The 26,638-nt window shown below is 37.9% G+C and overlaps 1 protein-coding gene and 1 long non-coding RNA gene across 3 annotated transcripts; one reads left to right on the forward strand and one right to left on the reverse strand.

Annotated features, from left to right (window-relative positions):
- Window positions 1-1,787: 1,787 nt before the first annotated feature.
- LOC144198765 (uncharacterized) lies at window positions 1,788-11,575 on the reverse strand. 2 transcript variants are annotated; one of them, XM_077719957.1, is made up of 4 exons: window positions 11,446-11,575; window positions 6,647-6,719; window positions 5,608-5,934; window positions 1,788-3,921 (listed from the first exon to the last, which is right to left on the reverse strand). In XM_077719957.1, exons 2-4 carry the CDS (start codon window positions 6,705-6,707, stop codon window positions 3,521-3,523), a joined length of 789 nt encoding a protein of 262 aa, XP_077576083.1. In that variant the 5' UTR covers window positions 6,708-6,719; window positions 11,446-11,575; the 3' UTR covers window positions 1,788-3,520. The 2 variants fall into 2 exon arrangements, with proteins under 2 accessions (XP_077576083.1, XP_077576084.1); XM_077719958.1 differs by lacking the exon at window positions 11,446-11,575 and having other exon boundaries at window positions 6,647-6,976.
- LOC144198766 (uncharacterized) lies at window positions 4,854-26,518 on the forward strand. Its single transcript, XR_013326778.1, has 4 exons — window positions 4,854-4,932; window positions 24,028-24,070; window positions 24,735-24,782; window positions 24,880-26,518. It is a non-coding gene; the product is annotated as an uncharacterized LOC144198766 (long non-coding RNA).
- Window positions 26,519-26,638: the final 120 nt, after the last annotated feature.

Genomic DNA, 26,638 nt, shown 5'->3' on the forward strand with positions numbered 1-26,638 from the left:
GTCATAGGAGAAGATACTACTTGAATTTATTTAGAGAGGATTTGAAAGGGGCTGGAGTATATGAGGACACTGTAACGGCATGGTGAAATGGGGTTTATTCGCCATGGCAACCACTCACAAAACAAGCTGGAAATGTAGTTGTAGTTGTATATTTTAAATTGGAGGTAATGTTGCAATGTAGTCAAGTCCAACTTTTTTCCCCTTAGGCAACTGGGAAAGGGGAAAGCCTTCCTCTCGTGGCAGAAATTTCAAACCACTACATATATGCAGCTCTACCTGAAGTTGCTAATTTTAGCACTGCAGTCTTCTATAAGCGACGCTGAATGACACTAGCTCTAAAGCGGGAAAAATCTTTACAAAATTACGAACAGAATTTCAGGGAATAGGGAAAGAAGGGACAGGGAAGTGTAAAAGAGAATAAAGTTTGTTGTGCAGCTGAAAATTTGCACAAATAACATGCAAATCATGGACAGGAAGGGTGTGTTGAAGCTCCTAACACGATTGTCATTAGCTGTTGGGCGGATATGCCGCCCTTTAAAAGTATCCGACTTTAATTAAATTCAACTGTATTGGACACATGCAACCAACATCCAAAGATAGATATATTTGTATGTTTCTTTCGTTGCTCTGCTTCCTTGAAAATCTTCATTCCAAATAGACGGAAATGTTAACATGGCAGTTTCCGTTGGGGTTCATCTACATGGATAACCTGTTTCTTTACTGGTCTAAACAACCGGTATTATAAATGGGAAAAAATAAAGTGGGTGGGTTCTCCTGCAAACCCTCTATATACCTTGCGCCCTAGGCAGTCGCCCACATTGCCCATATGAAAAACAGGGCCTGCGCTCACTAACATTATTGGTTGTTTTGAATGATTGATTGATTGGTCGTTGGTGACTCTATCAGAACTGTGTAATGTTGCACAGTATGTCAACATTACTGTGTGCAGGTGTGTTATTTATGACCACAACTAAATACCTGATTTTTAGGTTTTTGCTAGAAGTGTTCTAAACAGCATTGCATAATTCCAACTAGTATATGTTTTTGTCACTTCCACATTTACGCTCATCACAAATTGTCTTTCCCCGTTGAAATGAACACAAGTGCTTGACAATCTGGAGGTAACAGTCCAGTTTGCTTCACACTTTTTGTGTCAGATCTTTGTAACCTTGATGCATGACTTATCTATACACAGCCATGCAAAAAATGCAGTTACCTGAATTTCATACTTAGTTCGAAGCTTTTAATTCCAAATTAGGGTGCTGGGAAACACATAAGGTGTGTCAAACATCAATCCCATGCTTGTTGACAGAAAGTGTCTATGTATTATCAGCACTTGCCTTATCTGGCATCCTCTCTACTCTTTTTGTTTTATATTTTTGTCTGTGTGCATGAGAGCACCCGGTCACCAGGCTGTCTTGGTGTTAATTTAACCCTGTCGGAGAGAAGATAACTGACATCCCCCACCCGTTACATTGCTAATTGTCTAGACACACAAACACACTAGCCTAGGAGCACACAGCAAGATGCTTATGTTGCCATGAGAACCTGAAGCACACACACATGCACAGAGTGAAATGAATCAGCAACCTCCACACTGTTTACATTAACCATGTGAGAAGACGTTTAAACAGCAAGGGATGATGGGTGAAAATAACAGAACATATATACAATTTTTAGACACATTCATGTGTCATTAAATACATATATAATATTAAAATAGTTTTTAGGGGCAACAAGCTGGCTATTAGTTTGCAGATTGCTCCCCCATCTGGTGAAGTATGCAAAGGTGCACCTCAATATGTTAAGTTTTTAATATAGTTTAGTTGTTAGTATATAATTTTTCTTTGGATTCACCACACACAAAATATGAATATTCATTTTATTTGATCATATTTTGATGATTTTCGTTTCATAGGAGAAAAAATATTTACTATTTCAAGAAAATTTTATTTATTATCGCAAATGTTTTCTGATTACTAAGAATAAACTCCAACTCATTTCTCAAGGCACCAAAGTACAAAAACGTATACCCTCAAGGATGGTAAAATGCTTTATCTGCACACTTGAACTCACACAAAAATTGTATTCACTCAAACTTGCTAAACATCACATTTGATTTTTTTTTAGTTGTTAGGAATATTGCATCAAACAAAGGTTTGTATGCATCTCCATTATTACATTTATGTATTGATATAAAATTGGGCTTGCAAAAACTGTCATGCAAAATGAATTAGTCTAAAAAATGAGTTAAGCTTCAAAATCACTACTCCTGGGATAGAATATCTGATGCTACCTCTAGTGATTGAGTAAAAGTGGGGAGGTTTTGTTGTGTCATTATGTCAGTGTGACCTAGTGGGACTGTCATGTTAAAAGCTCCACTTCATCCAATTAACCAGTGACATGAAAATTGTCTCAGCTCATCTCCTCTTGTGAATTAAATGCGCTGATGCCTTTACTAAAATGAGGTAAAAGCTTTCATTTTATTCCAAACCGACCAAAGTAGTTTGACATGGAAGAAAACCCAATTGAATCTCATAGTTCAGTTGGCCTTGGCTCCTGACCAAGTTACTTAATTTTGGCCCAGTGGGGCAAGTGGTTAGCATGTCAGCCTCAAAACTCTGGGGTCCTGGGTTCAAGTCCAGGTCGGTCCCCCGCCTCTGGCCTGGAGAAAGCTGGGATTGGCTCCAGCACCCCCACGACCCTAATTAGGATAAATCAGTTCATATAATGATATAAGATGAGACATATCATGAAAAAAGCCAAACCAAATCTGCTATATTAAAGGCTCTGCAAGCTTCTATGTCCTTATTATTACAATAGAGGGCAGCATATATCCATAAAGCACTGGCCTGATTTTTAGCAAGCTAAATTTCCTGCCTCAAGCTTTTCATGATTCAAATTGGTTATGGCCGATTATGATCACTTATCTTCAAATGCAATATCACTTTATATTCACACGGCTATTTGTATAGCAACTTACTTGTAAACCATGGTGTTAAATTAGTATGCCCTGGTCCTATTTAGGTCATTTAAAATTTGGAAGGATATGTATGCATATGAAAAATGTTATGCTTTTTTTTTTTTTTTTTTTTACTAATCAATTTGTGTGTATACAGACTCGTGCATATATATTGTAAATAATTACTATGACATAGAAATGTAAAATGTATGCAAGAATCAAGGAAGGCTGGCTGGAACAATAATTTGCTACTTGAAGGTTTATGGCTTTTTTTTTCTGCTGAAACATTTACTCAATGTCAGGTTAGATTTGTTTTGACCCCGTTTGACAAGATAAAACACCCATTGCCATTGGTTATAAAGATAAGCTGCAAATTTGTTGACATGAATCCCTGCTGTGGAATTACCTCGTTCATACCAATCAGGTAGAATCCTTAACCCTTGAAGTGCACAAGTGGAAATTCTTTTGTTTTTATCAGCAAAGGAATAAGGGAAGTAGTACCTAATTTTTACATAACATTAATGCAATCAATATTATGAAATTACATTTGGATAACATTCATTTTTGCATGAAAAACACAATGATTGACATCAACAAAATTGTCCTTGAACATTCAAATGATTCACCTCCGGCCCTGACCATTTGTGTGACCCCCAGACTTTCCAGTCCATTCCAGTCTTGGAATTCAGTCTCTTCAGTTGTGTTGCATTCAATCTCTCTTCCCGAGGTGTTGCTCCTCAGAGAACAGTTAAAGGGCCCATTGGTATTCGATTCCAGCTGGCTTGTAATGTGTAGCCAACCGTCTTCTTCCACATTCTTATAAACCTTGTGTCTTACAAGCCCATCTGACTGGTTTTGAGAATCATGAGACCAAAAGACATCTGCATTGGGGTAGACGTAGCTGAACATGCATGTAGGGCTGCCGTTGGACATGGTGCTTTTGACCACACCACAGCACTCTGAAGAACACAACAACAGAATGGAATCATTGATTTGTGCAAAAATGCATGCAGTTGGTCTTTATTCATAAAATGCTTTTGTTGCATAGAATACTTCATGGGTTAAAATTATTCCAGATTAACCCATCCTCCCACTCTCCTTCGGACCATCAATCCCAGCCCATCCCCTCAAACCTTGTCAGTCACTCATTCAATTCTACATCAAAGCTAAACTAAGGAAAGTACTTGTTCTTTAGCCTGTTTGTGAACATGTGGGCACTCTCAGCAACCTTGATGTCCTCTGGCAGAGTGTACCAGAGGGGAGGCTGAAAAGACGCCTCACCATCTGTTTGTCCTGACTCTTGGAGCAATGAGTCCTCTGCCAGAGGAGTGCAGGGACCACAAGGGTTCTTAAGGGAAATATTTCTTCATGAATCCTGCGATAAGAAGTTGACCATATTTGAACAGCACCAGGGAGTAGAATGTGTAAAAGAATGGTGTGGTTTGCAGTATCAAAGGCAGCACTAAGACCCAGTATTTACGTGTCTTTATCAATTTGCTCCATTGTCTTTAAAGTGATTTTGGCTTGATTACATCTCAATGTGTTTTACGATTATGATTGATTTACCATTTAAAAAGTTCAACTTGCATTTATAGGTTGCCATTTCATACATGAGAAAAAGCAACAACCTGTAACTGCCCACACGGGCACTTAACATTAAAGAAAAATCAATACAAGTTCCGCAGCATTGCACAAATGATGATTCCCATCTGAATGGTACAGTTTCGTTCAAAAGTCACATTCCATTAAGGCTGGGGTGGGCAATCCCAGTCCCCCAGAGCCCCTGTCCAGTGTTTTCCATGTCTCCCTCCACCAATACACATGATTCAAATAATTAAGATCGGTATGAAGCTTCTGGACAGCTTGCTGACGAGTTGATCATTTGATTCAGGTGCGGTAGAGGAGGGAGATATGGAAAACAGACTGGATAGGGGCTCACGAAGACTGGACTTGGCCACCCCTGCAGTAAGGTACATCTAAAACTAGTCTCTTTACTACTTTGTCTGAAACATTTGTTTGACCAGCTTTACCGTGAAGTAAATGATTTATGCTGAGGGATAGTGAGTCATGTGGTTGAAGTCTAGTTCAGCCTCTTACTTGCCAAGCTGAGTCATAGGCTTTAGCAAAGCAGGTGCCAAGGTGTTTTGTGAATAGAGGTGTGCGTGGATATCTGAGCCAATTTTAAGTGTTTGCGACATAATTTTGCCCCGGCAACAGAGCGAAGTGTAACCCAGGAGCAGGAAGCAGGCAAACACGGGGAAAGTGCCGGTGCACAATTTAAGATTTTAATGAAAAACAACCAAACAATTAGTAAAAACTGGGATAAAATTACCAAAACTACATATTAAGAGAAACACACACCAAACAGGCAAACCTTACTAATCAGGAAACAATACTCCCACAAGGACGTACAAAAACTGGGGTTTAGATACACAGACAGGGTTTGATGAAAATCACAAACACATGGGTCATACAAGGGAAGGAGTGCCAAAAGGGACACATCAGGTGAAACGCATACAATCACATAGAAAGGACACAAAAGGAAAACACACTCATCCACCAACCCCAACAAAATATCACAGTTTCTTAAGATTTCACACAAACATGCCGTCTGGAATATGTTGACACTTTAGATAATGACTGACCTTGTAGCTCAATCCAGCTGTATCCATGTGAAATTCCCTGGTTGGAGTGCAGTTTGCACATGTAACGGTTGGAGGCACCGCTGTCTACTGGCTGCACTTTCTCAAATATGAGTGACAACTGGCCCTCTTTAAACTCACAGTGGAAGTCACTTTTTGCGTTATTGCTCTGGTACAATTTTCCCTCGTCCACTTGACATAAGAGCTTGTGGTTTCGGGACCAACCTATGCGTTTGACAGATAGGCCTTCCATAGCCCCTGGCAACACATTACAATGTATTGCCACTTGCTTGCCACACTCGGCTGTAACGTTGCTGACGCTCATTAATACTGGAAACAAATTCACAAACAACAAAGAGACAATGCATTACTTGATTGTCACCCTTCCCGATATCATAACATCATTATCACTGCTGGAAAAAAAATAGGTTAATATAGTGTCAGATTGGTAGCCAGTGTGTTTTTTTCTTATGGTGCAGAATATTTAGCAACACTTCTGTCAATTGAGCAACTAAAAAATACATAAACTTGCCAGTTTAACTCCTGAATTTAACAATTATTTTCTATTTTTTTGTTGAGATTACTGACAGAGCCTCAGTTTGTCTTTTTAAATGTTTTATGTTTTCATACATACTCATTATTATTATTTGTATACACTTTCCAAGATCAGCGCAGTTACTTTGATTTATAAGACAATAAAAGAACTTCGCCATTCTCTAGAACCAGAAGTCAAATTCATTACTACATTACTACACAAACTCTGTAGTAAAATGTGAAAGTGAAAAAAAAACCTATGTTAACACGTAAAATCTTTCAATTAAAATTTGGAAGGCGTTGACTCATAAAGAGCTAAAATGTTATGTTTTACATTTTAGGGTTGTCAGTTTCATGCTTTCATGTGATATGTGTCCCATTAAAATGTGAAATTGAACATGTTAAAGTATGAAATAGCTATCAGTTTCATTCTGTTAGTCACATAGTTGTTAAGTGAGATAGAGAGGGGAAAACCACTAAGATAAATTGTACAAAGATAGATGCATACCTTTTGTTGAAATACTCAATTCAGTCAGGATGCAGGCATAAAGAAGTCTGATGAAAATCATCCTTGTTCCTTACTGTAAAAAACGAAATAAAATTAGTTGAGAGTAGAAAAGATCTATCTTTACGCTGAGGCTTTTGTTATCATTTCCTTTGTAACTCAGTCTAATGATTAACTTCTGAGGTCTGTACTGGAATAAAAGAGCCCAGAATGGTGGCGAAATTATCGGATGTGTGTTAGAAAGGAGCATTGTAAAATCCTTTAGATGGGGCAGCAAAAGTGGCAATGAAAAGGCACTTTGTATGAATACATTTTTTTTCTACTCTCATAGCCTGCTGGTGCTTTGAATCAATTGTTGTCAACTAAGGGTTGACTAAAGGCTGATTGTTAAATACTCAGCGACGACAGTCAAAGTCTCCATCTGCAGGATGAAGAATAGTAGTTGCCTTTTCATTCACTAACAGGAAGATAGCAGACTATTCAATAATTGTATTGTACAAGCATTCTAATTCAGGTGCTTTTGTCTAAGGCAAGCACTCACAGACCCAACTATTACACTGAAACTTTTTATCTCGTCAAAAGTGTTCAGAAATGTACTTGGTTGTATATGCTTTATATTACAAGGTAATGTATTACTTTTGTCACTCATTTGAGTTGTTTTGCAATGTTTGCACTTGCTTGACATTAATGAATGTTCAAAATAGCTTTATTTCCTGTGGGTCGGACAAAAATCCTCATTGAGGTTCCATCCAAACTGTTTTTTATGCTTAAGAATGTATAAGAAGGACCACAATAGTATAGAAATACATCAGAGTTACTTGACTTTCAGTGTTGATGTTTAGTTTACAGGGCATGTCAATTTTTATCCTCGACTTTAAGTACCTATGTGGAGCAGATTACCCATGATGCTGAGTATTTGCTGTAGCTTTAGTTGGGATTCATTGCAGGTATGTTGCAGAAGTTGTCTGAAACTGGTCAAATAAATGTTGACACTAATCCCACAATCTCAGTTGAAGCTCATAACTCCTTTGATTCCCCTGATGGCGATGGGTATCTAAATTATTTAAACATGCAATCAATGTCTAAAATATGGTATCTCAGTTCTACTAGGTTCTGGAAATTTCTCACTGTAGCTTTGTTGTCCCCCAAAATGTCCCATCTTTGTATTAATCTAAGCATGAAACTCTGCAAGGACTCTTTCAACAAAATATCTTTGTTGTGACTATTCAATCAGCAATTATGCTGGTGGGATGTCCTCTGAACATTTTCCCTTTTTATTCAAAGAAAGGAGCTGTGACTCAGCAGCCTTTCGAGATGTTTGAACCCAGTTGAAAAACATGGGGACTAGCCAAGTATTTTCTTTTGGGCTAAACCAGAAGAAGGCAACACAATTTGGGAAATTACATTTTTCACCTGACCAACCCTGCTTTTCCTACCTTAAAAAAATATTTTCCACGCTATATTGAAATGATTAGTTTTAGAAATAAATGCTTCTGCCTGAGGCTTTATTACTTTGATACTGAAACCTGACATAAAGAAGTGACAATTTGAAATTAAAGTGGAATGAATACTCACTCCATTCTGGTGGGACATCATCCCTTTTCCACTGATAGGCTAAAATAACCACCTCGTTTTATGAGACTGAATTTCAGTTGGAGTTTATTGATTTTCTAACAAACTCTCTGATCACTGATGCGTTCAGTGCGAAATCTGTGGAGACTTTTTGATTACACGCTCAGAGAAGCAGTGGTGGGTGTAAAAAAACAAAACAACTATTATGTGATGTTTCCCCACTTATACTTGTGAGTTACACTTTTTGCCAATTAATATACAATCTGATCATGAATGAATGAAAACATTCATTCATTTTTTTCATCATTTTATGAACTGCTTTATTCTCACAAGGGTCGTGGGAGGGGGTCGTGGAGCTTATCCCAGCTGACTTCAGGCTAGAGGCGGGGGACACTCTAAAATGGTGGCCAGCCAATCTCAGGGCACAAGGAGACGGACAGCCATGCACACTCACACGCATACCTAGGGACAATTTAGAGTATCCCAGCAGATTACCATTTGCAATGTGGGAGGAAACCGGAGTACCCGGAGGAAACCCACACAGGCCCGGGGAGAACATGCAAACTCCACACAGGTTGACCAACCTGGATTCGTGAGCCAGGACTCCAGAAGTGTGAGTCCTACGCGCTAACCACTTATCTGCCAGGCCAAAACAATTGGGAACAGACGGGTAAATACTTTTATTATACCTTCTGCCATGTAATGGAAGCGCATTGCCTATTCTGAAACTTCTGCCTGTGATTAAATCATATTTGCATAGACAGTAAACAAAGACAAGTTAGAAGTAAATAAAAGATCCCAACCCATGAAGCTAAAGTGCATATAATTTCCAATCTCCACAGCTAATGATCTCTCAGGGAACTGGGTTTTTGTAATCACATGTAGGAAAGCGAACCTTAGCTATCTATTAGTAAAAGCTCTTTCCCAGTAATGAAATTTGCCTTCAAAAGATGACAAAACAATTCTTACACAATTCCCACAGACAGTCTGAATTAAAAATTAATCGAAAACAAGACACTTCAAAGGAATGTTTTCCGCAGTCAAAAGCAATGGCGGTAACAAAGCTCCTCAGAAGGCAAAATGATCCCCAATGCCGCTTCCATGTTAACTTTGAGGGCATTGTGCTTCACCATCTGCAGTTTTGTCACACATCAATCGCGTCATTTAGCCGCAGCGTGCGACTGGGCTTTTAGTTGAATGTAACGACGTAATTGTGATCAGAGAGCAGCTGGGTGGCACAGCTGGCAGCAACTTTGAAGGGAAGAAAGCAGAATGAGATCGCGCTTGATATTTGCCATGATGGCTCCGTAGAGGAAGTCGTTGTCACCAAGAGATCAGGATAATTATGGTGAGAGTTCATGTGAAACAGAAAGCAAAATGGATACAACTGAACACATTCCAAATCTAAAGGAAAATTGAAATTGTCATGATAACGCCTTTTCTTCGCACTACCCTTCATTGCTTGCTTTGGACCCTTTGTTTTTCCCTTAATTCTGCACTCACTAACGCAAAAACACTATCTAAACACACACAGTATGAATATATTTTTTGAAAACTGCAATTTTATTTCTTCCTAGTGCCTTATGTCTAGCCCTCCTTTTTTTAGTGTACAACATGATGTGTTTTCTCATGCAGTGCTTTTCTATTTATCTGAGTGGTGCCATGCTCTGCCCAAACCTTGATTTTTGGTCAGGATCCCAGAGGAGATTTTCGGTTCTAAAAGCTGCTTTCTGATAGGTTGATTAAAAGTGCTTGAAACTGCCTCCATCCAGACATGTACTTCAAATAAGTGATGATATATTTTCACTGCCAGACCCATAACATTGACATTTGTTTGATTAGAAAAAGAATTGATCGTGATAACAGTTAGAGGGCAGCTGCCTTCTGAGCTGCATGTTTGATTTATGGTGTATTTATTAAGTCTTTTACAAATACTTTGTATTTGCATCATCAGCAGATGCTTGTAGTGAATAAGGTATTTTCTCTTTCTTATCATAAACAGGTTTAATAATGATGCTATAATATAGCATCCAGGCACTGGCCAACATAATTCAGTTGTTCTTTTTTTGATAAGAAAATAAATTGAGACTTTTGACATGTTTATTCTGGTATAATCTAACAAGGTTATTTTGTTTGGCTCAGTGAGAGCAATAAACCGTCAATACAATGGGAAGGAAGTACATTTCCTGTTCCCAATATTAAGGTGTTAGTGTTCTCAACAAAATACTGCCCCCCTAATAAAGGGGTACATTGTTTGCAAACATTCTTAACAGCAGCACATTTTTTTTAACCCAAAACAACAGTTTTCATACCCTATATATTTCAACATACTGTACAACTTACGACATTGTTTACTCTGGGTTTTCTACCTTTTTTTACCCAATGAAATTGCATGAAAAAACTGTTTACTTTTCTAAAGATCTAATATTTTTCCTGACGTCCTCTGTGGCTAACAACCGAGAATGGAATGTATTTGTCTGGAAAACTAAAATCAGCAGATTTAAGCACTTTGATGGGGGAAGGGAGGATTTTCCAACTGGGACAAGGCTAGTGGCAGGCAGTATTATGTGTTAGACAGGCTGAATGGTAAACAACGGTATGCCCACATAAATGCAGGCTATATTTTAACATATCCATCCAGTGATTGTATCCGAGATGAATTGGGGAAGCAAGCATGCGCTGCCTTTTTTTTGTTTTGTGATTTCACCATTCTAATTTAAATCTCCTAAGAGGATGAAAACTTCCCACACATTCAATTTGTGCATATTTATAAAATCAACACTCCTTACAAACCATTAAAAACAGTATATTTAGTGTATAGTAGGATTAGCTGGTACCCCAATTTGAAACCCTAGTTTGCAATAGTATTGTACATCCATATTTGTGACCTCATTCATATAAGTAATAGAAAGCACAGAAAAAACCCACATTATTTTTTTTTTTTATTATATATTTTTACTTTAAATGCATAGCCAGAGAACAAATTAACCTTTCCTCAATGCAATACTAATGGTAATTGCTGTTTTCTCTCTTTTTTTAATACTTGTAAACAAAGTAAAAGTTTATTTACGTCCTTAATTCTCACTTTTTACTATAAAGATGACAATTGAATAATTAATTAAGGCTGGTAAAGTCCATGCCTTTTGTCATCAGGCATGGAAAACACTTGAAAAGCTCAAAGCTGCTTTTAAAGTAGAATTAAAAATGGAGGGGGGTGCAATGACACTTACCTGTGTCCTTGTCTATCTGATGGCTGTGTTTGTCTGATCTGTCTGAGTGGCAGCATGCATGTCTCCACAACTTTCTTCTTTAGCGTGGCATCAGTGCTGAGTCACTTCCTTGAAAGAACTCTATTGTCCATCATTGAACCTTAGCTTCCTGACAGAGGCACTAAATATTCGGCCAACTTGGAGGGTAGTCTCCCTTCCGTCTTCCTACCTTCCTTCCTGCCTTCAAATGCAACGGCGTGTTTGTTATTACTTTCTATGTTCACACACCCTGAACACCATGTCCAGGAAATGGCGATCATTCCCGTAGAGCAAAGTCTTTTTTCAAATGTCTTCAAAATGGTGCCTTCCAGGAATATGACCTAAATTTCCTGACAGAAATGAGGGGAAAATAATTGGATAACATAGTTATGTAATTTGTCACTCTTTTATGCAGAGATTTACCACAAGTTAGGGAGAAGGTGGTAAATAGTTCTATTTGATTAGAGCTTAAATTCTAATAGTAAAACTTCCCATCCTTTTCAGATACTTAAATATTTTACTCATTAGCTGCCATTGATAGTGATTGACATCTAATCTGTTTGAACTGGCTGCCCTCAAAAGATAGCTGCATATTGAAAGAGTAAGGGTGCAACATAATGTAAACACCAAATGTGTACTAAATCACAGTAAAAAAAATGTCAACATATTCAACTTGACTACCACAATTATCATTAAAAAGAAAACTCCTTCAAAAATATAATATATATAAAATTGCTGGTTACTGAAGAAAACAATTTTCCATGTATATTTTTATGGTTGCCTTTATTTATTTATTCACAGCTGCCAGTATAATTATTTTCAAATTTGCATTGCTGTAGTATTAATATTATTATTCTGATATTCATAAAATATTCCACCGATAAACTTCCATCTGCATTAATGTTTTTTGCTACGTTTCATGCTGATATCCATATGTAGTTGCAAATTGCAGTTTTGACATGCAGAATTACTCGGTCAGTGGCACTTTAAAATGAAAAGATGCCTTGTTTTTTTCCCAGTGCTATGGTCTCAATCTGCTATGCATACATACATAGTATATATGCATGCACCTGTCTTTGTTCCCTGTAATCTTTGGGAGGCCAGACTTTTCCATTAGTGAGCTTTACCATATGCGTTGAGCCATCTGCATTAAAATGTTCATTTCATCTCTGCATGTTTCCATTAGGGCGACCAAGCACTCCAGCAGGCTTGGGTCCAATTTATTGCGGTACATTGTGTTGTCGTTGCTGTATGAGTGGCCGTATAATGAGCTCTTAATGGGCCTCTGTCGGTTACATGGTGTCAGTGTGTTTATGAGGTGAGGTACGCTAATGTGCCACAAGAGCTACACCGCACAAAACTTGGAGTATTTCATCTGCTTTTAATCCGTTAGATCAGGAATGATGTGTCCCACTTGAGAAAAAAATTACCACAATAGGGAGGGCGAGAGAATGCCTCTATGCATGTTTTTCCTTGCTTTGGACCCCAGAACGGCATGTCTTTGAAGCCCTTTGAAATATGGCTGTGATTATAGAGTATTTCCAGAAAAAAAAGAAAAAAAAAACGGTGTCTTGCATTGGGTCAATGCATTTCTGCTTATAGTCACAGCACAATACAATGGTGTTCTCTCCACCAGTTTGCATGCACGAGTCCTTGGTAACTGCTATATTTCTTTTCACTTGGCAAACATTGCCATAGCAATTAAAACGACACAATGCACATAGCTACACAATTAGAGAAGTCCCAATACTCACTTTTTGACGTCCGATTCCAACCGATTGTTCTCATGATGTTTTGCCAATATATCAATCTGGTGTTGAACTAATACAAATGTTTTTAGACTAGTAAAAAAATGCAAAATATAATGTAAACCAATATATGATTTACTAATTGTTTGTATTGAAGTTAAGACAAATGCTCAGTTTACAAATATTACCCGGTGTTCAGTTACGATTGTTATTTTCTAAGGAGAAGAAGACATGGAGACTTATTTGCCTATTGGTTACTTTTATAGCAGCCAAAAAAAAAACTGATGGTACTAAAACACACACAGCTACTGGATTGAATCCGATCGTATGAGATAATCCGATACTTCGAAAATAGTGAGTAATGGATCAAGGCATCACTAATCACAAGACAACATTCTATGTTTTTTGTAATTATCTTTATACCAATCATTTGTTTTCTCACAGACACCACCAGACAATTGTCGTTTGAAGCCAGGCGCAAAAACAGATAATATATACTCAACCCCTCATCCAATTGAGGGTCATTATAGCTGCAGCTACACTCATCATAATCTTGCTTTCTTTTCTAATTGGGTTACAAATGTAGTGACAGAACAAATTTAACTGGCTATTTTCAAACACCGATTAGTAATGCTATTCTGCAGTAAAATGATAATGAAGAAAACGTTTGCGGTTCTTTTGTGTTCAAACTAAACATTTAGAGATCAGACAAAACTTGCTGGACTTTTGCAGTGGTGCGCATAAACTACTAACTGAGAACTGGGCTTTTTGGGGTTCATTTAGAGTTAAAGCTTGTTACAGTTGAATGGGAATGAATCCAGTCATTCTCACAATATGGCTGCCTCAGCACCAGGAATGGTTTCGCCTCTTCTGACTGCACTTTTTTCTCCAAGCAGCCCACTGGAGGCCTGCTTGCTGGCCAAATGATGGGATTTCTATGCTTGCGCAGTACTCTGTCATCAATCCTGTTTGCCATGCTTCACTCCCCGGTTACCCCCGCCCTTCCATCTCTATACCATTCATCCTTCAATCTCCCCTCTTACATCCATCCATCGTTTTTTCTTTTAACATTGCCCAGTTGGATTGATCGTGTAGTGTTTGTAGAGGGGGAGGGGTGTCGTCCTCTGGAGATCAACACAGTAAAACTGGAGTAGTGCATGCTTTCTGCTTTTAATGAGATGCTTGAACACCGCAGCTTCATGCACGCACATGCAAATATCTTTTAGCTGACAAGAGGTACATACTTATCACGATACAGTTATTGAAGCGAGTCATGCTGTTGGCTAACAACCTCTGCATGGAAGATTCCTTCATTGTGTAGCAACTGTGTGTTTCTGGTGAAAAAGAACTAATCTGTGAGCTTTTGTGTTTTAAGCAAGAGAAAGCAGATCCTTGTGTTTTCATATAATGTATTGATTAGTGCTCAGCCAGGAGGATAGGAGGGAAGATGATGTACGATGTATGTGTTTACTATACAATGTGTTTACATATGTTTGTTTTATTGTTGATGTTTTATTAGAGGCACACTCTATGGCAACAATAAAAGAAGCAAATATAACAGACTGCAAATCAAAGCCACTTTTGAGTAAGCATAAGTATTTTTATATTATATATTGTCCCCTTTGCTTCTATATTTTAACCTGCAACAAGCAATTACAGCAGTTTTAAGATAGCAATTAAACAGCATGTGTCCTGTGTGAATGACTACTAAGGACAAAGGTGTAAGAAAAAAGGCCAAACTAGCAAGTTATATTCCATCCAACCAGCCATTAGTACTGAGCACTTAATTCATTAGGAGCAAAAATGAGCTACATTTTATTATAGTGGAAGAGCCTGGTTAGATTGGACTACTTATGCAAACTGCATACTTAACATTTTGAATAGATCTAACTCCAGAATAGTCTGTGGAGAACATACTTTTTTAGTTTTAAGTTTGCTTATACTTTGTGAATTAATGATGCTTTTGTTCTTTAGTTGCTGTAAATCCTTCTCTTCGTCGTTGTATTTTTCATTATGCAGTATTGCAGAGTACAGCTTCGGTTTAATACATGGTCTTCTCACACATAACTTCTTTTCATCAAATAGATGCATTTTTACATGTTATCATTGTAAAGTTTTGTATAAAATTGAATTCTAACATTAAGAATACATTGTTTCAAAAAGGTGGTTAGCGCATCGATCTCACAGTTCTAAGATTGAAGTTTCAATCCCAGATGGGTTCTAACTTTCTTGTTTAGAATCTGCATGTTCAGCTCTGGCTTGCGTGGGTTTTCTCCAGGTAATCCAGTGTCCGCCCACATTCCGGAATAATGCATACTAGGCTGATTGAACACTCCAAATTTCCCCTCTGTATGAGTCTCAGTGTGTACCTTTCCTACTACCGATTGCTGGACAGGATAGGCTCCATCACCCCCGAGACCCTTGTAAAGATAAGTGGCTTGGAAAATGAGTGAATCAATAAATAAATAAATATTTAAATGGGATCACCTTCTCATACTTCTGCAGAAGATCCCAAAATGGACCAACTGAAATAGCTTAAAGCACTTTCAAATACTTTCAATGCAAATGGTGGTGCAAACCTGGTTAAATGGCATCCAAGGTTACTAAAAAAAATATATATATTGTTGTGTTGCGTAAATGCATGCGTGAACCAACCTCCCTGCAAAACCGATTCCTGACGTTCAAGCTGTTTATTTAAAGAGTTGATTTTTCTTTCTTCACAATCCTTCTCAGTGTTGGCAACTTTTGGCTGATCAATAATGTAATTCTTAACCAGCAACTGCAGCACACCATCCTAATTACCTCCTCCATTATCTCCAGCCTTCATTAAGGCCTTGGGCAGAGTGAGAAGAAGGAGCGTATGTCCAGTCCACACATATATGTAACTCATACACTGATAGGAGCGATGAGAGTGCACAAACATGCCTCTTCAGTGGTCTTCAGTGGACGCGAGACTCACTAACAGAAAAGGCTGGCGACCCGCTTGGCCTCCTCATCTCCACATCCTTCCCCTCTTTGTTTAATCAATCAGATAGCCATTATCCACCAGCGGCTGCTCGCTCATATAGTACACAGCCACGGGAGCGTGGCCGTTCTGCAAGATGGTTCGCCCCATCACCCCCTCCCTCCCACTGTCTGCCTCATTGTGATAGGAGTAAAGCCCGTGGGAAATAAAGACGGTGGCAGCTAAATCAAATCCACAGCACATTGAGGTGGATGCTAGCAAAGATACTGGCCTTTTTAAGCTTGGTTTGATATTTTCATTCTGTGATAACAACCCCTACTCCCCAAATAACCACCACCATGATAAAAGGCATTCATATAAAGTCCATTAAAGTACAGTAAAGCTCTAAAAACCCTATGAGAACAGATATATTTCCAAGTTAGAAAAGAATATTGCATGGATACACTAATTCCCAACAACTTGTTTCTCCAATTATGAATTGAAATGAATGAACATAAATCTGTTCTGTTAAAACTAGAGATTTTTCTCAGTCACACTAACATCACTCACTCATAAAATATCACAATTTTTAAAAATAAAAGGAAAAAACAGCATTAAATAGAAAGATATAGATGTATGTAGTACTGTACCTATACTACTGTATACATGAGTATGTCTTCAGTATAAATATTTCAGCTCTTTGTGAAAGATAGAGAATATAGGCCCTTCTTTATGAGTTATTTTTAAACATTGGACTAAATTAGGCAAATCTTTCAAATAATCAACTAGTCAGCATCATAAAGATTTACTTTACTAATTATGTTTGTGTGTTATGACCCAGAATTCTATTATGCCAGACATTGGGAAGCAGTAAATGTGTATTTTTCCTCTTTCTTTAGTACAATCTGCTGGAAAAATGTGCTGCCGTTGAGGTCAATATTGAATCGATAGCCGAATCTATAGTGCAAATTGATTGGATGCCTATCATCCTCACTGGCAATGAATGAGTTGATAGAACACAGTGTATTGACGAGCGGACTGTTTACAGTTAATGGGACAAAACACACCTGCAGAGACAAAGCACTGTTTGTGCCTTTTGAAGGTGCGATCAAATGCTGGGTACCCAATTAGTAATAAAGTTTTGCTAAACTGTTTTATGTTGCCTATTTAGATGTTTGCCCAAGGCTTCACTGTAACTTCCGGGAGATATGATATTGCACCGCTTTGTACTTTTTGTGTAGTCTTCCCACCAAGCAAAATTCAGTCCTATCAATTTGTCTGCTCAATGGCACATCTGATTTTGGTTAATCCAGCCTAATTAAACATTTTCTTTAATGCTAAATAAAGCAATTTTAATTAAACGATATTCATAAAGTGAAAAACGCTAGGCCATTAATTTCTGATTCATCACGATTAGATCCAGATCATTATGCAGAGAGTTATATATTCATAAAACTGTAGTAGGGCATGTATTGATGTTGTGCCTCATCTGTGCTCTTCACATGAATACAAATGAAGTAACATGTTATCTCACATTACTACAGTAGATAAACTAAAAAAAAACTCAATTTCGGGCAATTAGACCCTCGTCTGCAAAGACTGCATTATTAGTCGAGAAGAACGCAGACTATTTTTGTATTCAAAGCACAGAGGCAGTTTACCCCAATTCCACTTACAAACCATAAGTCTTCACATGCACAAAATTTGAAAAGGGCGTATGGCAGACAAACACAGATAGTAAACTAATTGTGTCACATTTTTTTGGCTTATTAGTCACACTTTGTTGAACATCCCCCAAAATTCTGGACTGGTTTGTCCATTAAAACCAGGACATTTTGTTGTTTTGATAGGTCACATGCTTTGTGCGGTTAGTCGTGGGATCAAGACAAATGCACAGTTAGTTCGTGTGCTTGGAAAAAATATTTTATTTGCGCTATATTTTGAATTTTCAGAAATCTGAACCTACAGACACAGAGAAACAGTTGACCATAGAAATATTTGGAAATGTGAAATTTGTGTCTGTTAGGGAAAATAACTGTCAAAAATGTAAATGTACTGCAGTACAAAACCACACTAGGAGAGGCATGTATACGACACTTGGACATACCAAAAGAAAACCCGTTTTACAATAACAAATCAGAGACTTGGAAAAAACAATAGACAAACCCTCAGTCATTTATTGTGGTATTCATTTCCTTCCTGGTTCCTACTATCTGAGTCACTACCATGGCATCCAATCAGATCATTTATTGCCCAATCAGCCAATGGTTTATGTCAGGCACGGTGCTGTAATATTTATGACTAATACATTTTCTACTGTCTCCGTTTTTGCAGAAGAAAATGCCACTTTGCGAGCCAGGCAAGGGAGCGTCAGAATTTGTAACGAATGGACTTTACATGCACTTGTGACAATGTTGTACTCAAAGTTATGATAAATGTCCTCATTGTTGCATTGTTTATCCTCAGCTGTTCCACCTCCTCAACCATAAGCCCCGTGGCAGTTCGCAAATGGTGCCAGTTGATTTCAATTAGCAATCTGCTAAGCTCCACCGCACTGTCCTCTCGCCTCAAGAACAGCCTTAAATAGTTTGAAATAACACTGAGACGGAATCGTCAATAAGAGACAATAGGGAGCAGGGGATGTTCCAATAAAACAGTGTGTTTAAATACCTGTTTTCCACTTGTTGCACTAGAGCAAATAGTAGTAGTATTCTTCAAGTGTGACCATGGAGATTTTTGGGTTGTGAGAAATTGATTTCTTGTTGCCCTTAAATGTAGGAAAGTAAACAATTTAGCCGATACTTTTTTTTCCCCATCAATTTTGTGGTTTAGGAGTGTCCAAACTATAGCCCGGAGGCCAACTCTGGCCCACTGCCCAGTTTTTATTGGCCCGTGGCAAAGGATTTAAATATAATTGAAGATCCCACATAAGAAGCTTAGCTTCAAACATTATTTTGCACTAGTTATTTATACAATTCCTCTACATTAGCTCAAGAGTCAAACCTGAAAACGTTGAAACAAATGTAGAAAACTGGATGTCAAGTATTTTGTTTTAGAATAATACATTTACTTTGTTTTAGTATTGTAAGTATATGTATATTTAAAAAAAATATCTTTATACCTCTGGATAATTAACCCATTCACCACAACATTTATAGAAATCAACTCCATTTTTAACCTGATTCCCATCGTCAATAGTGAACAAATGAAAATGGAAATATTTCAAGTTGTCCGTTATATGCTTTGCTTTTCTGAAAGTTTAGACACCCCTGGTTTCAAAAGAGACAAAAAAATAGCTCCTTATCACTGCAAAGAGAGTTAAAAACTAAGATAAAAAGGTAACTGCAGAGCAGTGGATACATCGGGGCAATTAGTGTGGCATTTATCAAAATCTATAGTCAACTACAAGTAAAGATAAAGATCAAATCAGACCCTTTTATTCTGTATGGTGGCTTTCATTTAAAAAAAAATCTTTGTGTGCGCCTCTCCTATTTTGTTCATGCTTAATTCAGGAGAGACTTGGAATGGTTATAATTTGGTATAGTGGAATTATTCTGATCCTGGAGTTGGTTTCCTCAGACATGAATGTACTCTTTTGTTGTGAAAAACTATGAAGGGGAACATTACCATTGATCGACAGAATGGTTCATTTTGTCCGCTTCGAGCTTCGCTGCTGGTCATTGATTGGTTGACAAAGAATCGTCTATGTGTGGGTGTAGAAATAGAATAGAAATAGTTTTCTTCTTGGAATAAGCATGCACATCCCAACTAGAAAGAACAATATTCTAAATAGAGAGTGTAGGGGAGTTCATTAAGTGACTGTGTTGTGTTGCTCTGCTTTTATTTGAGTTGAGTTTGCAGCCGTTCCACTTAAATTTCTCCTGGCAATACCAAGGCAGACAATATGGGTTTATCATTATAATCACTCCTGCCCTACTTCCTTGTCTTGGCACTAATCATTGCAAAGTTGGGAACAAATGAGGATGACATTATTCTGGGGCCAACAATGTTTATATGGAGACATTCTCATGGTTCAATAGAAAATATGTTTGCACGTAAATGGTGTCTCGGGTACTGCTCGTGTATCCGCGTAGGAAATAACTTGCAGCAGGTCGGTACTATACTTTTGTAAGTAGGCTATGCTGTCACTATGCTAACTGAACTTGGAGTGATGGACTGTGACTGTCTTCATCCATGGCTTTTCATATTAGACAACATTAGCATCGAGTCACGTCTTGAATATCATAAATGATAGATAAAATACAGAGATGGTTTTGGTCATGATTATAGTTTTACAGAGAAATATTATTTACTCTTTTTTTTCTATTTCAAAACCATTTTTTTGCCCCCCTTCACAACAAATACCCCTAAAAAATCACAAAGATACATTTGTAACTCTATTTTTGAAAAACGGTTCTTTATTTGCCAAGTGGTGACTATTGAAGCGTGAGAGGAATTCACAAGCGGCCTCTAGCACTCGTATCTAAAAAAAAAAATGCTTGAATCAGGTCACTCATATCTCAAGGCACCAGAGTAATTATGCAATTGGACAACTCCCAAAACAATCCTTCAGATGGTTTCAAATGTGCTGTCTGAGTTACTCTGGCATAGATACAGTTTATAGTACAATCTGACATATGATGTCCCTGCATTATTGTGTGCAGGGATGTTTATGGTCTGCGACACTTCCCTCACTTATTAGTTCTGCAATATCACCCCCGACTCTACACATTCCATTCATTCAGTGCCTTCATCCTTGTCATTGACATTTGCTACACTTCTTGAAAGGACATGAATTCAAATAGATATGTTATATTGCTCCATATTATTTATAAAAACAAGCTTCACAATTATTGAATCCAAGTCATGTCTATGCTGAGCGTGTGCAATGATGCTGGCAAGCTGAAACCACGCTACCAGTGATTCATTGCTTTAATCACTTGGGCTCTCCAGCCTCTCAGCGGCCATGGCAGGCTTTGACGCATCAATGCCTTCTTGCAGGACTCACCCCATTTGTCCTATTTAGGACAGTCTACACTACTACACTGTAGGGGGTTACTTGATGTACAGGCTTCTGTACGGATTAAACCGTCAGCACAGGGAGAAGGTTAAAGGTGTTATGAAGTGTATCTGCCTTTGTAATGTGTGCTGATGTATTTGATAGACTATAATCAGTTGCATATGATTCACACATTTCCTCACTTTGACCTCCACTTTGATAAATGAGGTACAATAATTCAACACCAAAGAGGTACTATATGGTTTTCATCCTCTATGAAAAGTGACAGATATTACAGCAACCAATGTTAGTCGTAAAAGTCTATTTTCCTTTTTTTCGTGTCTGTGTTATATAGAACTGCCACAATGGAAGACATAGCACAATAAATTGGGATTGAAAACCTTAAATTATTATATACAAACTATTTTTATAAGGTAGAATGAATATTACTGAGTGGAATCCTTGTTTATTTAAAAAAAAATAGACAGTTAGTCTCTTACAGGGGCTGGGACCAATTTGTGAGGAGAAGCATTATGGAAAAATGAATGAATATTTACAAATATGACCGTATTTAATGCTAGATAATAGAACAGCATCTGCCAATGGTAACAGGCAAGAAAAAATGCTGTTGAACAAAACTGGAACACACTGACACCAAAGTCAAGAAGTACCGCATCAGGAAGGATTCAGCACAAATTAAACCCTGATGGTGTCCCAAAAGTCATGATATACCTTTTTCCCTTGTAATTTCCAATGTCATTTGGATAGATATGAGGCCCTGAGGATTTTTGACAGCTAAGGCACTGCAGTTTTTCTGAACACATCATTCCCTCAGCTATGGCTCACAGAATGACATCGCAGCAGCATTACAAAATCGCCACTCTGCAAAACACTTCTCCATCTCAGACTGCAATTTACCACCAGTTAGACGTACTGCATGTCAGTCATACTCTTACAACGTTTACTGCAATTTACAGAGCGAGCAAAGGCATCTTTATATACACTATTTCCATGTTGTTGACATTTATAATCATCCACTTAGAGGTGGTGTAAAATATATATACAAATATTAGGCTTTTCTCAAATACATCAATACAATTGAATGTGATTGGTTGTGACTCTAATATCAGTCTTAATCAGATTTTTTTTTAAGGGAGTGGGTTCACTTTGTAGATTTTATCTGTATTTTAGAAAAAAAAGATTTGCTGATTGTGTCGGACATGTGTGGATGAACCTGATTGAAGACTTTTGAGATAAACTAGAACAATGATCATAAGCTATAAGGCCCTCACAGCTTTGTTGGCATTTTGGTATTCAGTCCTTGATGATAACCCCCATTGTTTTTCCGAGTAAATGGTGAAAACGTATCCACAGTAAAGCCGCAATCTTTACAAACTGTTATTGATTTTCCTCTTTTTTTATTACAACACTGGGTAGAAAGTACATTGAATCAATCACTCTTGTTTTTCTCGCCATTTGCCACCCAACACCAGCTGATGACAATGTTTCATCACAATTCTAGCTGAAAAGAGAAACTCAATTTGGTGAAATCTTTGCTCGGGTACACTGCAGTGTTTCACTTAGCTAGTACAAGACGACACAGTTAGATAGAAATTGGGAATGGATGCTTGTTGGCTCGTGTAATGGTCCAGTGGGAGTCAACTTGCGCTAAGATGAGAGGCTCATCTAAAGTCATTCCTCAATTGTTCTTACTTCCTCGTCTTCAAACATTTCATCAATGTCCTTTCCTGCTTTACAACTGCTCAAAAAATAAAAGACGGGGTGTACCGACTGTGTTTGAGATGTTTCCGATGCTCTCCCCCCCAGAGGAAGTTGGCACGGCAGCAAATATAGGGCATTCCACGCAGTAGAGGATTTTCGAGTAGTAGAATGTGGATGTTTTACTCCCAAAGTGAGAGAGAGAGCTGAGGATTTGCTCATTGAAAACAATACTCGGGGAGCGCAACAAAGAAGCTTGGATGAAACTGGAGTTTTGAGTCTTTCCTTCATGCTATTATAAAGGAAAAATGTGCTATTTCAAAGTTTTGCAGTGTAACAATGACAGTGAGAAATTCTGGAAAAAAGTATCTCACAAATGATTAAGTACACCTGCACAAAGAGAGCATTTGGGGTATCCAATTTTAAAGATTTTTTTTTTAATCTGTCAAAACAGAGCTTGGCTTTAATCATATTTAATTCCTGTAGAATCATGCAAATGGATTTAAAAGACATTTCAATGTTCATATTTCCTTTTGTTTTTGTGGCAGTAAATCTTTAAGAAGAAAATTATTCATTTTAGGTGATTGCATAACATTGCATACTGTTTTTTTGTTCATATTTACTTTTATTTTCAACTGGGTATGCCATCAAATTTCTCGGAAAAAAACATTTGGCCTCTTTGTACACGAGTCATGCCAATGGTTACCACTGTCATACCTTTTTTTTTTTCTTCTCTCCATGATAATATTCCATGAAATTCAAACACCACTTTACCTGCTGTTATAATTTTTTAGACACAAAAATGGCCTGCACATTCTTTCAGGACAAATTCCTTCTGTTAAATTGAATTTTGGAGCATGACAGGGAAAGTAAAATAATAAAAACACACACAGTCTCCCTTTGTCTGGCCTGGCAACGATTGTGTGAAATAGTCACAGTGTGGAGATGAGCTTTTTGCTGCCTGTGGGCAGACACTTTGGGGAGCTTGTCACCTCAATGTGTCCCACAATTGTGTCACACAATGGGACGATGGCTCTGCCAGTCACAGTGTCACTTCCCAAAGTCTACACTCTACACGCTTCCCGCAGGGCTTTTTTTTTATGCAGTTGTCCTCCCTAGGCATTTTCAATGCTGACTTTTGCTTTTGCTCTTAGGGGCTCCAACCTGTCACAACAATCTGACAAAAAGTTTCTGCAGGTAAGTGTGAATGTTCATGTTGCTCCTGTTACAGGAAAATATATACCTGTACTTCTGAGAGAAATGTGTTTTCACTTATGAGAATGCAGGTCAGTGATAACCTAATGAATTTGCCCTCGTAAAATGTCACACTTGTGTGTGTGTGTGTAAAATTTGTACTGCTAAAACGTATAATACTCAATTTGATTTGCTACTGTCAGAAGTATTTATCTAAAAATGGGTTCATTTTTGTGGTGTTTTCAGCGGTTTATAAATACGCTACATTGTAGCGAGAGCTCTTACTAAAATTTGGAGCCTTTCATGTTATTAATTTGGCTCAACAAATGTATTTTTTCTTACTGTATTCTTTCTCAATGCAGTTTTATTGCCTTTATCCTGCTTACATGGCCATGTATGAGTAAAACTACAAATGTTCAACAGCAAATAATTGCTGACTATCCAAGAGTAAATAAACAAAACAAATGTAAATATTTAAAGATTGCTTATGAGATCTTTACCTTTACATAACAGGGTCATAAAAACTGTTTTGTCAAGATAAAAATGTGTAAATGTTACACTTTGACTACCTTTGCTGTGGCAATTTCAATAACCCCAACACAACTTTGTAGCTCCTTACCCCAAATGCACCAATGCACCAATGCACTTTGGGCATTTATATTTTCAGGCATGTGTGCAAGAAAGCGTCTCAAACCACAGGAGAAGCAAGTCAATGGTGAGCGTAATGAAAATGCAAATTGTCCTTCTGCTGTTGACCTGTGCCGTCAATCACCATCGCAATAATCCAATACACACCAACTTTGCACAAACAGGTCTGCAATGAAGCAGGTGCGTGACTCTGACACTCCTTACCGCCAAGCTATTCCAGGATTCTGTCTACCTCATTCTGATTCTTTCCCATGTCATTCCCCAGAAATGTCTAACCTTGTGTTTTTCTTATATTGTTATAGACTAGCAACCAATCCTGGGAGTAGCCTTCTCCTTGCCTTTAAATCAGATGGGATTGTCACCAGTTCACACATGAGTTGTGGTGAATATTATTGGTAGTGGATAGATGATTTATCTTATGGTTAGCTCTGAAACAGTTTGGAACTTGTAGAAAAATTACATTAGATACATAAAAGTACTATCTATAAATGTACAGATATTGCACATTCCAGATGAAATCTCCAAATGAATAAAAGATGCACTATTCTATGTTTGTTTTTAAATTGCCGCAAGCATCCAGCACTGCAGTGAACACGTGTAAAAAAAATCAGATGTTTACCCAGTGGATTACTGCTGATGGAGCAGAACTCTTCCCACCATCCGGACAGCTTGTGTGGGTGTTTCGCTGTCAGTCAAAGCATCACAGGCCAAGTGATGCGTAATAGGAAGAATGTCACTTTCATTTGGATTCTGTTGCCCTCCAGTTTGGCATATGTGCATTGCCACCACTTGTTCACAAGTGTGGCCTTGTTTTGTTGTGTGTTATTATCTACATTTGCAATTCAATGGAACCTTTCCAAGAATGATTACTCCTGAAAGCATAGCTATTATGCCAAGTTGCCTCTGGGTGCCGCTGTTGTATCCTTCTATAGTGAATGACGCTCTCCATGGTGCTGAAATGCTTCTTTTCGTTATAGAAGATTCCCTCTCTTTTGTCATTTTGCTCTTTGATCACTTTAGAAATTTGGACATTTAACCAGTGTTTAATCATATGGTATAATGACTGTTGGCACTTGGGGATAGCAATAACGAAGATGAGATAAACGTAGTAGACTATTGTTGTCTGCACCAACCTCCATCTATTGCAATGGTTTTAGACATGCTGTGTTGCATTAGATTTCACATTGGAATTAACCCATGGGATTTGACCCCTTGATCTCACAAAACTGTGAAGTGTGGATGTGTAACGATGCGTGTATGTGTTGTCCGGTGAGCGAGTGGTCAGCACATCGCCCTGACAATTCACACATCGTGGGTTCAATCCCAGGTTTGGACCTTACTGTCACCCAAACATGCCTGGTAGGCTGGTTGAACAATATAAATTCCCCTTAGGTATGAGTGTAAGTGTGAATGGTTGTAAGTCTCTATGTGCCTTATGATTGGCTGGCAACCAATTCAGGGGGTGTCTCTCACCTGATGCCCACAATTAGAGGTGGGATAGGCTTCGTTATCCCCCATGACCATCGTGATGATAAGGCAAATGTATATATAATATATAGTATATGATGTATATATTATATTATATATATTGTACCAGGAACATTTGAAGAGGGTGGTGATGTGAATTCTTAGTTAAAGATTTTTATTGATCTTAGAGGCAATGGGTTGGTTCAAAGTGTTTAAAATGCGGGTGCGAGATCACATGGTTTGAATCTGTCATAGCTGTCCACCACGCTTGTCAGCGCGGCATTGAAATGTCAGGGAATTATGCGCATCTGGAAAATGCTTCTTTTGATCATCAAAATAAAAGCACAGCACCAATTATTGCTTTTCTCCTTCGGGAATATTCCTCATTTTCTAAGGATTTGTTCTAAATTTAATCAGATATAAAATCGAATTGATCTATTTAAACCTGCATTAATT

Source organism: Stigmatopora nigra, chromosome 6 (genome assembly GCF_051989575.1).
Source record: "Stigmatopora nigra isolate UIUO_SnigA chromosome 6, RoL_Snig_1.1, whole genome shotgun sequence".
NCBI classification, from domain to species: domain Eukaryota; kingdom Metazoa; phylum Chordata; class Actinopteri; order Syngnathiformes; family Syngnathidae; genus Stigmatopora; species Stigmatopora nigra.

Bases quoted from the DNA above. Each gene is read 5' to 3' on its own strand.
- LOC144198765 (XM_077719957.1), bottom strand. From the start codon at position 6,707: ATGATTTTCATCAGACTTCTTTATGCCTGCATCCTGACTGAATTGAGT. The intron at 5,935-6,646 runs GTATGCATCTAT...ATTTGTTTCCAG, and splicing joins ATTGAGTATTTCAACAAAAG to TATTAATGAGCGTCAGCAAC. The intron at 3,922-5,607 runs GTCAGTCATTAT...TGTGTTCTTCAG, and splicing joins CAGCTGGATTGAGCTACAAG to AGTGCTGTGGTGTGGTCAAA.